Source organism: Microtus ochrogaster, chromosome 19, assembly GCF_000317375.1.
Source record: "Microtus ochrogaster isolate Prairie Vole_2 chromosome 19, MicOch1.0, whole genome shotgun sequence".
In the NCBI taxonomy this organism is placed as follows: domain Eukaryota; kingdom Metazoa; phylum Chordata; class Mammalia; order Rodentia; family Cricetidae; genus Microtus; species Microtus ochrogaster.
The window spans coordinates 47,585,283-47,595,105 of NC_022021.1; the positions used below are offsets into that span (position 1 = coordinate 47,585,283).

Sequence of the window (9,823 nt, forward strand, 5' to 3'; positions counted from 1 at the left end):
CTCGAAAAACCAAAAAAAAAAAAAAAAATCCAAAATAAATATGTATAAAAATAAATAAATGAAAAAGGATTGTTAATGTTGCTGTTAAGTGGATCAATCTGCAGTTTTCTTTCAAGATCAGAGATCTGGGAAGGAAAAGTTAGAGCAGAAAGTATAATCCAGATGGGCTCTGTGTCAATTAATAAATATTTTAAATGTCATATTCAATGGATCTCTAAGAATTTTGAGGATCATCTATTAAGTGTGCCTGAATTTACACAAACTTTCTTTCTATTTACTTCTCAATTTGAAAACATGTATGGAAGACTAAAACTTGTTCTCATACATGAATTACATTTTTGCTAAGTTTAACTACATAGTTCTGAGCACATGGAAGAATTGAATCATCTCTAAGGTGACAGTTCATTAACTTGTGTGTTTTAATTATCACAATTTATAAGTTAGTAGCTTCTATAAGATGAGGATTTTACAGTTTTATCCCTGTTAAGCTTGAGCCTTAAAATTTTGAATTCAAGATCCCTTAGCATTGAACTAAAACTTTAAAATGTAATTCTAGTTTGTAAAGACAAAAATGCTAGTCATATTTCTTTAATTTGGTTTCTGCTAGCCTAAGTAGACCTTAGGAATTTAGGCCTCACTCATAAAATATATCTTGTTTTTTTTTTTTTTTACTTTAAAATTTTATAAGTCTAGTGTTAACAAAGAAATATCTTGTTATTTTTTTTTTTACTTTAGAAGTCTAGTGTTAACAAAGACATAAGTGGGAGGCTGGAGAGATGGCTCAGAGGATAAGAGCACTGGCTGCTCTTCCAGAGGTCCTGGGTTCAATTCCCAGCAATCACATGGTGGCTCACAACCATCTGTACTGAGATCTGGCATCCTCCTCTGGCGTGCGGGCAGAATGTTGTATACATAGTAAATAAGTAAATCTTTAAAAAAAAAACAAAGAAATAAGTGGTTAAACTTATACTTACCAAAGACATAAATTGTTAGACATACATCTCTCAGTCAGCTTTTTGCCAACTTGAATAATCATTATAATCTTAGGAATTTAATGGTATATAAAATCCATTCTAATCTAAAATACATTAGAGACCTGCTGTTAACAGTTTGGTCTATAAAAAAATACAATAAAACCTAAAGGGGACAGTTGTACTAGGAAGTTTTATAGGTGCTGCATAGTTGGTTTTATACATCATGTTTATCTCAATCCGAATGATGGTGAATTCATATGGTGTGTGTTCTTCAGTTTTTCTAAAGATGACTTCTAGGGGGCTGGAGAGATGGCTCAGTGGTTAAGAGCATTGCCTGCTCTTCCAAAGGTCCTGAGTTCAATTCCCAGCAACCACATGGTGGCTCACAACCATCTGTAATGAGGACTGGTGCCCTCTTCTGGCCTGCAGATATACACACAGACAGAATATTGTATACATAGTAAATAAATATTTTTTAAAAAAGATGACTTCTGAACACATGGTTGTCTTCATCCTGATGAGGTCATCAGTCCAGATGGAAGCAAACCACGTTGCTACTATTTAAAAACTTTTTTTTTGCAGTGTATTGTTATAGTCCTATATTCCTGAACAAGAGTTGAATCATATGTGCAGTATACTGTAGTAAATGAAAATTTCTTATTTTGTTTCCTTTGTCTCCCATTCCCATTGTTTACACAAATCATTGACAAGAATTTTTCTCTCCTCCTCCATGTGGTCTCGTTATTTTAGTTCCTATGATAATAAAGTGGAAGAGGTATTGCTCTGAATATTTCATTCTTTGAATCTGAACAAGTATTTCACTAAGTGTATTAAACACTGTCACAGGATACTGAGAAGAACCTGTATTTATCCCACACTTTCATTAAAGGTCATGAACTATTTAAATGAGTTCTTTTGTCACTTTGCCTGAATTTCACGCTCAGGAAGCCAAACCTCAGCCCAGACTTGCTGGATCTGATCTGCACCCTCATTGTATATACCGTTTGTGGTTGTTCCTATGGGCTGAGCAGTACTCTCTCCATCTCCATAGCTCTGTAATGTTAGCAATCTATGTTATGTTTGCTGTATCATGATACTAGCACGGGACACAATGCTTATTTTATCTCAAGATTTTATTATTTATTTATTCATGTTGTGTGCACGGTTGTAATGCTAGTGTCCTTGTATAAGGTGTTGTCTCATCATCTGTAACTGGAGTTGTAAACAGTTGTGAGCAGCCATGAGAATCCTGCCTCCTGAGAATCCATCCCAGGTCCTTTGGAAGAGCAGTCAGTGCTTTTTACTACTAAACCATCTCTCCAGTCTGAACAGTCCTCTCCTGGAGATACACTAACTCTCCATTTTATGGTTCTTAAAAGTGAAATTTCCATTGTAGTTTCAGGGTCTTCTGTCATTCACTGTTCTTAATCATGAATCCTGTGCAACATCACAATACTACATAGGACATATTTTAGGGATATTTTTTACCTATACCAGAAGGGCTTCTAGCTCTCTTCTCACTCTTGGTGACCTTTAGATTTATATCCAGAATACAGATGCCTCTCGTAATTTGTGTTTTTCTTCCTGTTTTAATTAATATAATATATAGTACTTATTCATTTTCTTTATTTCAGGAAATGGTGTCATTCAGGGATGTGGCCATTGATTTCTCTGCAGAGGAGTGTGAACTGCTGGACCCTGATCAGTGGAATTTGTACAGGGATGTGATGTTGGAGAATTTCAACAACCTTGTGTTCCTGGGTGGGTTGTCCTATTTTTAAATCGTTGTTGCCTTTTAGGCCCTGACTCTCCTAATCAGGAACTACAGTTCCCAGCATATACCAGCAGTGGTTGTGCCACAGGAGCTGCAGCCTGAGGGAATTCTGTTCCCTCGTGCACCGCCTCTTTCAAAACTATGAGGGGAACTTGTATAAATCTCTGTCCTCCTGAAGAACTCAAGACTCAGAGGCTGAGGTGGACTTCTTCTCCGCAGAAGGAAAATATAGCATATAGCTCACCTCCTCTCCTTGCTGTGTCTATGAGAAAGCTCTCATTATTCTCCACACCCAGACTTAAAAGCTTTTCTCCACCTTACTCCTTCCAACCTCTTTTAGTCAGCTTGTTGCTGGCGCAGCTTCCTGAGCACAGGTGAATTTTATTTAGTCAAACAAATGTAGCATATCTTTCCATCGTTAATCACATGTTCCAGAGGATGAACAAAATCAGCACACATTGAAGTAATATTCTACCACATGGGTGAGGGAAACTTCCACGGTGAACTCTTAATTAACTGTCAGCATCAAACTTGATTTCTTTCTACAGTATCTCAAGGATGCTTGTGCTTCAAACAATGAAATTTATGGGGCAAATTTTAGGGAACTTAAGGAGAGTATTCATATACCTTACAATGATTTTATTTCTTCTCGTGTTCATAACACCTTCCCATTGTTTTTAGATGTATCCTTTATATTGGGGGTAATGTCATAAAGTAAGGGGTATGAGTAGGAAGCATCCATGTTAAAAAGAATACCACACCCTTTGATTTTAATATTTTTTCTTGTAACTGTGGAGCATGAACCTCAGTACCTGCATATCCTCATTTCCTCCTATGCATTCTGATGGCCCCATCAGGAAATTCATAAAGAACTAATCCTCTATAATCATTGATTATATCCATTCTTTCCTTATATATACAGTCCTAGACAGGACATGTGATTCCTAGGAGAATACACTAATAATGATCTCTTTTCCCATGAACAGGCCTTGCCTCCTCTAAGCCATACCTGGTCACATTTCTGGAGCAAAGACAAGAACTTTCAGATATGAAGAGACTAGGAGCAGCCGCCATGGAAACAGGTGTGTAGGAATGAGGGGACAGAGGCCGGGTGAGAGATTTGCAGAAAAGGAGGCTTTATCAGCAACATTAACTCACAATGTTCTGATGGACATACGGTTTACAGGATCTCCTTTTGTAGTTTCCTGTGAGAAGAGGATGTTCCTGGAGCTTTGATTCTGTTATGCTTTGTCCTTCTCCCATTAGATCAGCCTCTGTTTACAGTAACTGACTAAGCTCTGTAATTTCTACATAAACACTATGTATTTTTTATAATTTGGACAGTAGATCCTCATACATGAGATGTGCAGAAATCCTCCTGTCTTCAATCCTTTAAATATATTATTTAACATTGAAATGCACAATTTTGTACTTATTCAGCCAAATTTTCATACATTGGAAAACTAAGCATTTAGGATGTTTATGAACTATTAAATTATATGTCTTCCAACTTGGACTACATTTATACTTTGTGTTCATCTGGACATAAAATTTCTATATGTGTTTAAGTGTCACATTTAAATTAGCATCATAGTTTGTTTTCTTAATGGTGGATGCTATGCCTTCCCTACATGTTTGACATTGTTTATACTCATTTGTTTCTATGTTCTATGTTGTCCTGTCTTTGTCTTTCACTTCTAGTTATGTAATTTCAACCTATCATGGTGGTTTTAATTAGGATGCACTGAATACATCTTTAGAATATTGAATGTAACGGTATTAATATTGAAAAATACAGGTCTGAGCCAATGTTTCTGTTTTTTAAAAATAAACATAAATATAGAGAATTTTGCTCAGGTTTCATTCATTTCTCAACTTTTACTCACCAGGAAACAAACACTCTACTGGCAAAGAATGTGGCAAAGGCCTTCCTGGGAACTCACAACCTATTAGCCACCAGAAAATTGATCTAAGAAAGAAGCCATATAAGTGTGAAGAATGTGGCAAGGCCTTTCATGCTCCATCATTACTTTCAAAACACAAAATTGTTCATGCAGGAGAGAAACCCTACAAGTGTGAAGTATGCGGGAATGCCTTCTATTTTCCATTACGACTTTATCTACACATGAGAATTCATAGAACAGAAAAACCCTTCAATTGTGAAGCATGTGACAAGGCCTTCAATTATCCATCACAACTGTCTCTACACAGTAAGATTCATACAGGAGAGAAGCCCTACCAGTGTGAGGTGTGTGGCAAGGCCTTCCATTTTCCATCAAAACTCTCTCTACACAGTAAAATCCATACAAGAGTGAAACCCTACCAGTGTGAGGTATGTGGAAAGGCCTTCAGTCGTCAATCACGGTTTTCTAAACACAAAAGGATTCATGCAGGAGAGAAACCCTATGGGTGTGAAGTGTGTGGCAAGGGCTTCAGTCGTCAGTCACGACTTTCTGAACACAAAAGGATCCATACAGGAGAGAAACCCTACGTGTGTGAAGTGTGTGGCAGTGCCTTCCATGCTCTATCATTACTTTCTAAACACAGAATGGTTCATACAGGAGAGAAGCCCTACCAGTGTGATGTATGTGACAAAGCCTTCATAAACCCATCATCACTATCTGTACACAAGAGGGTTCATACTAGCCAGAGACTCTACCTGTGTGAAGTGTGTGGCAAGGCCTTCCATGTTCAATCCCAACTTTCTGAACACAGGAGAATTCATACTGGTGAGAATCCCTACAAGTGTGAAGTGTGTGGAAAGGCCTTCAATCGTTCATCACGACTTTCTCTACACAAGAAGATTCATTCAGGAGAGAAACCTTATAAATGTGAACTATGTGGCAAAGGCTACAATACTCCATCAGGAATCTCTCTGCACAAGAAGACTCACACCGGACAGAAACCCTGCAAATGTGAAGTATGTACCAAGGCCTTCTATTTCCCATCCCAACTTTCAGCACACATGAGAATTCATACTGGTGAGAATCCCCACAAGTGTGAAGTGTGTGGAAAGGCCTTCGATCGCCCATCACGACTTTCTCTACACAAGAAGATTCATTCAGGAGAAAAACCCTTCAAGTGTAAAGTATGTGGCAAATCCTACAGTAGTCGATCAGGACTTTATTCGCACAAGAGTATTCATTCAGGAGAGATACCCTTCAAGTGTGAACTATGTGGCAAATCCTACAGGAGTCCATCCGGACTTTATTCACACAAGAGGACTCATACAGGAGAGAAACCTTAGAAACTGGAAGTATGTGTCAAGATCCTGTACTGCACCTTTACTTAAAGTACATGAGAGAATTTATACAGGCAAGAAACCACACAAAGTTGTGGCAAGGCTTCTATGTTCCATCATGACTTTCTGTATACAAGAGCATTCACACAGGAAAGAAACGCTACAACTGAGAAGTATGTGGCAAAGCCTTCCATTTATCATCATTACTTTCAAAATGCAAGAGCTCTTTCATATTTGAGAGAAACCCTGTAAGTGTTAAATATGTGGCAATGTCTTTAAAACTTCATGGGTTCTTTCTCATTTTTAATAATCCATTCTGGAAAGAAACCCTACTGTGAAAAATGTGAAAAGGCCTTGTGTAAAAAGTCATATTTAACTCAGCACAAATTTTCTCACACTTGGGAGAAAACCACTAGTGCAAGGAACATGGCAAAGACTTTAGAACTTAAACACACGTTCTCAACACCAGGCTTTTCATATTAGAGAGGAACGTTAGGAGTGTGGAGAATGGCAAGGTCCTCCTCAAGCCTTCTGGTCTTAAACAACATCAAAGAATTGATTTGTGAGAGAAACCCTGTGAAGAATGAGCAAAGATTTTTTTGTAGTTTCTAAGACTTGAATCACCTGATCATTCATACTGGAGAGAAATGTCATTATTGTCATCAATTTTGAAAACACTTTTTATGAGCTTTCTAGTGTTTCTCAAGACAAAGTATTTCATACTTCAGTGAAATAATACAAGTGCCAAAATGTTCATAAAATGGTTTCTTATTTCTTAAAACTCTATAAGATATCATAATATATTCTAGATAAAAATCCTTCAATTAGGTGGGATATCCTAATGCTAAGTGGAAAATCCAGGAAACAGAGATAGAAAGAGAAAGTAGGTAGAGTCAAGGTGAAGCCATGTGACTGCCAAAAGAGAATGATGCCAGAATATTGCCAGTTAATCACAGCCTCGTGGTGATATACAGATTAATAGAAATGAGCTAATTTAAGATGTAAGACCTATCTAGGAATATGAGCTGTTGGCCAAACATGCTGTAATTAGTATAGTTTTTCTGTGATTTTTCCTGTCTGTGTTTCCGGGAAGTGAAAGCACAGTCTCTGTTTTCATACCTAACTCAGGATGAAATAACTCACACTGGAGAAAAGCCTTACAAATATCTAGAATGGCAAACCTCTCAACTGTACCTAAAACCTTAAGGAATATCAAAGAATTCATTCTGGAGAGAAACCCTACACGTGTAAAGAATGTGGCAAAAACTTTAGAGATTACACGTGACATTCTCAACAGCAGACTATTCATATTGGAGAGGAAGGGTATGCCTGGAGAATGGCAAGGTCATTCACCAGCTTTCTGGATTTAAACAACATCTAACAATTCTTGTCAGAGAAGCCCCGTGAATTGTGTGCTGTGGCATTTTTATACTTGTAAAGAAATTCTGAAACACATGATAATTCATACTGGAGAGAAATGGCACTAATGTTGTAAATTTTAAAAACCCTTTTAGCCGGGTGGTGATGGCACACGCCTTTAATCCCAGCACTCGGGAGGCAGATGCAGGCGGATCTCTGTGAGTTCGAGACCAGCCTGGTCTACAAGAGCTAGTTCCAGGACAGGCTCCAAAGCCACAGAGAAACCCTGTCTCGAAAAACCAAAAAAAAAAAAAAAACAAAAAACCCTTTCATAAGCTTTTAGCACTTCTCAAGACATGGTAGTTCAAACTTCAGGGAAATAATGCAAATTTTAAAATATTCATGAATTGTTTATGCTTCTTCAGACCCTAAAAGATATCAAAAATATTCTGGATCAAAACCATACCAATAGTGTGAATGTGATAATGCCTTTGGAATCATTCAGACCTTACCCAAGATGAAAGAATCCATAGTACAAGGAAGGAATATGCTTGTGAAAAATATAGTGACATATGTTACCATTCAACCAACATCTGACCTCTTTAGTATCTATTCTAGATGGACACAACACAGCAGTGAATGGTGAACCAGTGCCTATAAGGACTCCTCATACCTTCAACCAATGATCCTCAACCTTCCTAATGTTGACACCCTTTAATACAATTGTATCCCAACCTTGAAATTGTTTTCTTTTCTACACCTAACTGTTTGATACTGTTAAGAATCAGAGTGTAAATATCTTTGTATCTGATGGTTTTAGGTGACCCTTCTGAGAAGATGTTTTGACCCCCCAAATGGGTAATTACCCACAGGTTAAGGACTGCTGTCGTAAACAAAGAAAAGTGTTCATACTAAGTAACAACCATAGAATTTGAGGAATCGAGAAAAGACTTTTCTTTATCACTCACTCTAATATTTTCAGCCACATAAGACTGATATTTCCAGGTTCTAGTGGCCCTGCATGTGCATAGAAGTCCTCAGGCAGAAGGGCCTAATTCCCCCGGGGATGTTAAAGGGCTCCTGCATGACCCATGTGTAGGTGCATCCACGTATGTCACAGATAAACCTTTGCACACATGCATGAGCCCCGTCATCTGCATATGACAGCCACATCAACCCCCTGTGCACATGTGCTAGACAGCTTTTAAAAGATGGATGCGACATCTTCCTTCCTCTCTCTCTGCACACTGACTTCCCCAGGCCTGTGTACGTCCCCTCTAATAAACTCCTAAGCAGATTTTTTGCGTGGCTCCAGGTAATTTCATTGGTACTGTAAAAAAAGCTATTACCCTAGGAAAAAACTAATTCAGGCCTTTGCTGTTCCTTCTACAAAAAAGAGGTTTTATCATTCCTAGGACTAGCTAGCCATTATCCAGGCCCAAGCTCTTCATCTCCCAGATTTAACTCATCTTTTTTCCCTCTATGTAACACAGAAGGAGAGATATGTCCTTGGGGTCCTAGGACATCAGCTGAGACCTCCCTTTGCACCTGTAGCACACCTGTCAAAGAAGCTGGACCTCACTACTCAAGGCTGGCACCCTGCATACGTGCTTTAGTGGCTGCTGAGCTTCTGATTCGTGAGTCAAAGAAACTAACCTTTGGGTCACACACCACTGTCTTCTCCCACCATAATCTTTCCCATCTGTTCACTTACAAAGGTTTACAAACCTTACCCCCTTCCTGAGTTCTTTCCTCAAGGTAGAGGCAAAGGCACGCCCTGCCCATACCACTAATCAGCAGGCTGAATTAATAGCCCTTATCCCTACCTTCCAGTTAGCAAGGGGACAATCTTTAAATGTTTACACGGGCTCCAAATATGCCTTTCATATCCTCTGGTCAACACAGCTATCTGGAAGGAGTGTGGGCTTTTAATGACAAAAGGAGGATCCATAACTAACTCAGGTTACATTATGGACTTGTTGAAAGCCTCCCATCTCCCTAAAGCTCCATTATTTTCAAGGGAAATAACCAGGCTGACCAAGGAGCTAGTGTAATGGTAAAAGTAAAGTGCTGCAGATCCCGGAGTGGCAACAGTGGGCAGTGGGCCATGAGACCACACTGCAGGTCCCCTGAAGTGGCAGCAGACAGCGTGCAGCTTGTCCTGAGAGCCACTCCCAGGCAGGGATGGCGTAGTTCCCTGAGTAGCTGCAGCTGGCCACAAGTCCCAGGCAGGGAACCACATGTTGGGTAAAAGACCTCAATAGGAAAGCCATTCCCATGAGGAGAGACAAACAGATGGGCATGCTATAAGATCATGCCACAAGCCGGGCGATGGTGGCGCACGCCTTTAATCCCAGCACTCGGGAGGCAGAGACAGGGGGATCTCTGTGAGTTCGAGACCAGCCTGGTCTACAGAGCTAGTTCCAGGACAGGCTCCGAAGCCACAGAGAAACCCTGTCTCGAAAAACCAAAAAA

General features: G+C 39.2%; 1 protein-coding gene and 1 non-coding gene across 2 annotated transcripts in view; both read left to right on the forward strand.

Annotated features, from left to right (window-relative positions):
• The window catches only part of LOC101997856, a 5,538-nt gene extending 1,707 nt beyond the window's left edge, over positions 1–3,831 (forward strand). The window contains exons 3-4 of the transcript XR_003377796.1: positions 2,609–2,735; positions 3,735–3,831. This is a non-coding gene — a transcript (uncharacterized LOC101997856). The remainder of the gene's footprint in view (positions 1–2,608; positions 2,736–3,734) is intronic.
• LOC106143735 (zinc finger protein 728-like) overlaps positions 1–7,491 on the forward strand; it is a 42,596-nt gene extending 35,105 nt beyond the window's left edge. The window contains exon 4 of the mRNA XM_026783848.1: positions 4,638–7,491. Coding sequence (XP_026639649.1) covers positions 4,638–5,995 — 1,358 coding nt within the window. The 3' untranslated portion in view covers positions 5,996–7,491. The remainder of the gene's footprint in view (positions 1–4,637) is intronic.
• The last annotated feature ends 2,332 nt before the right edge of the window (positions 7,492–9,823 follow it).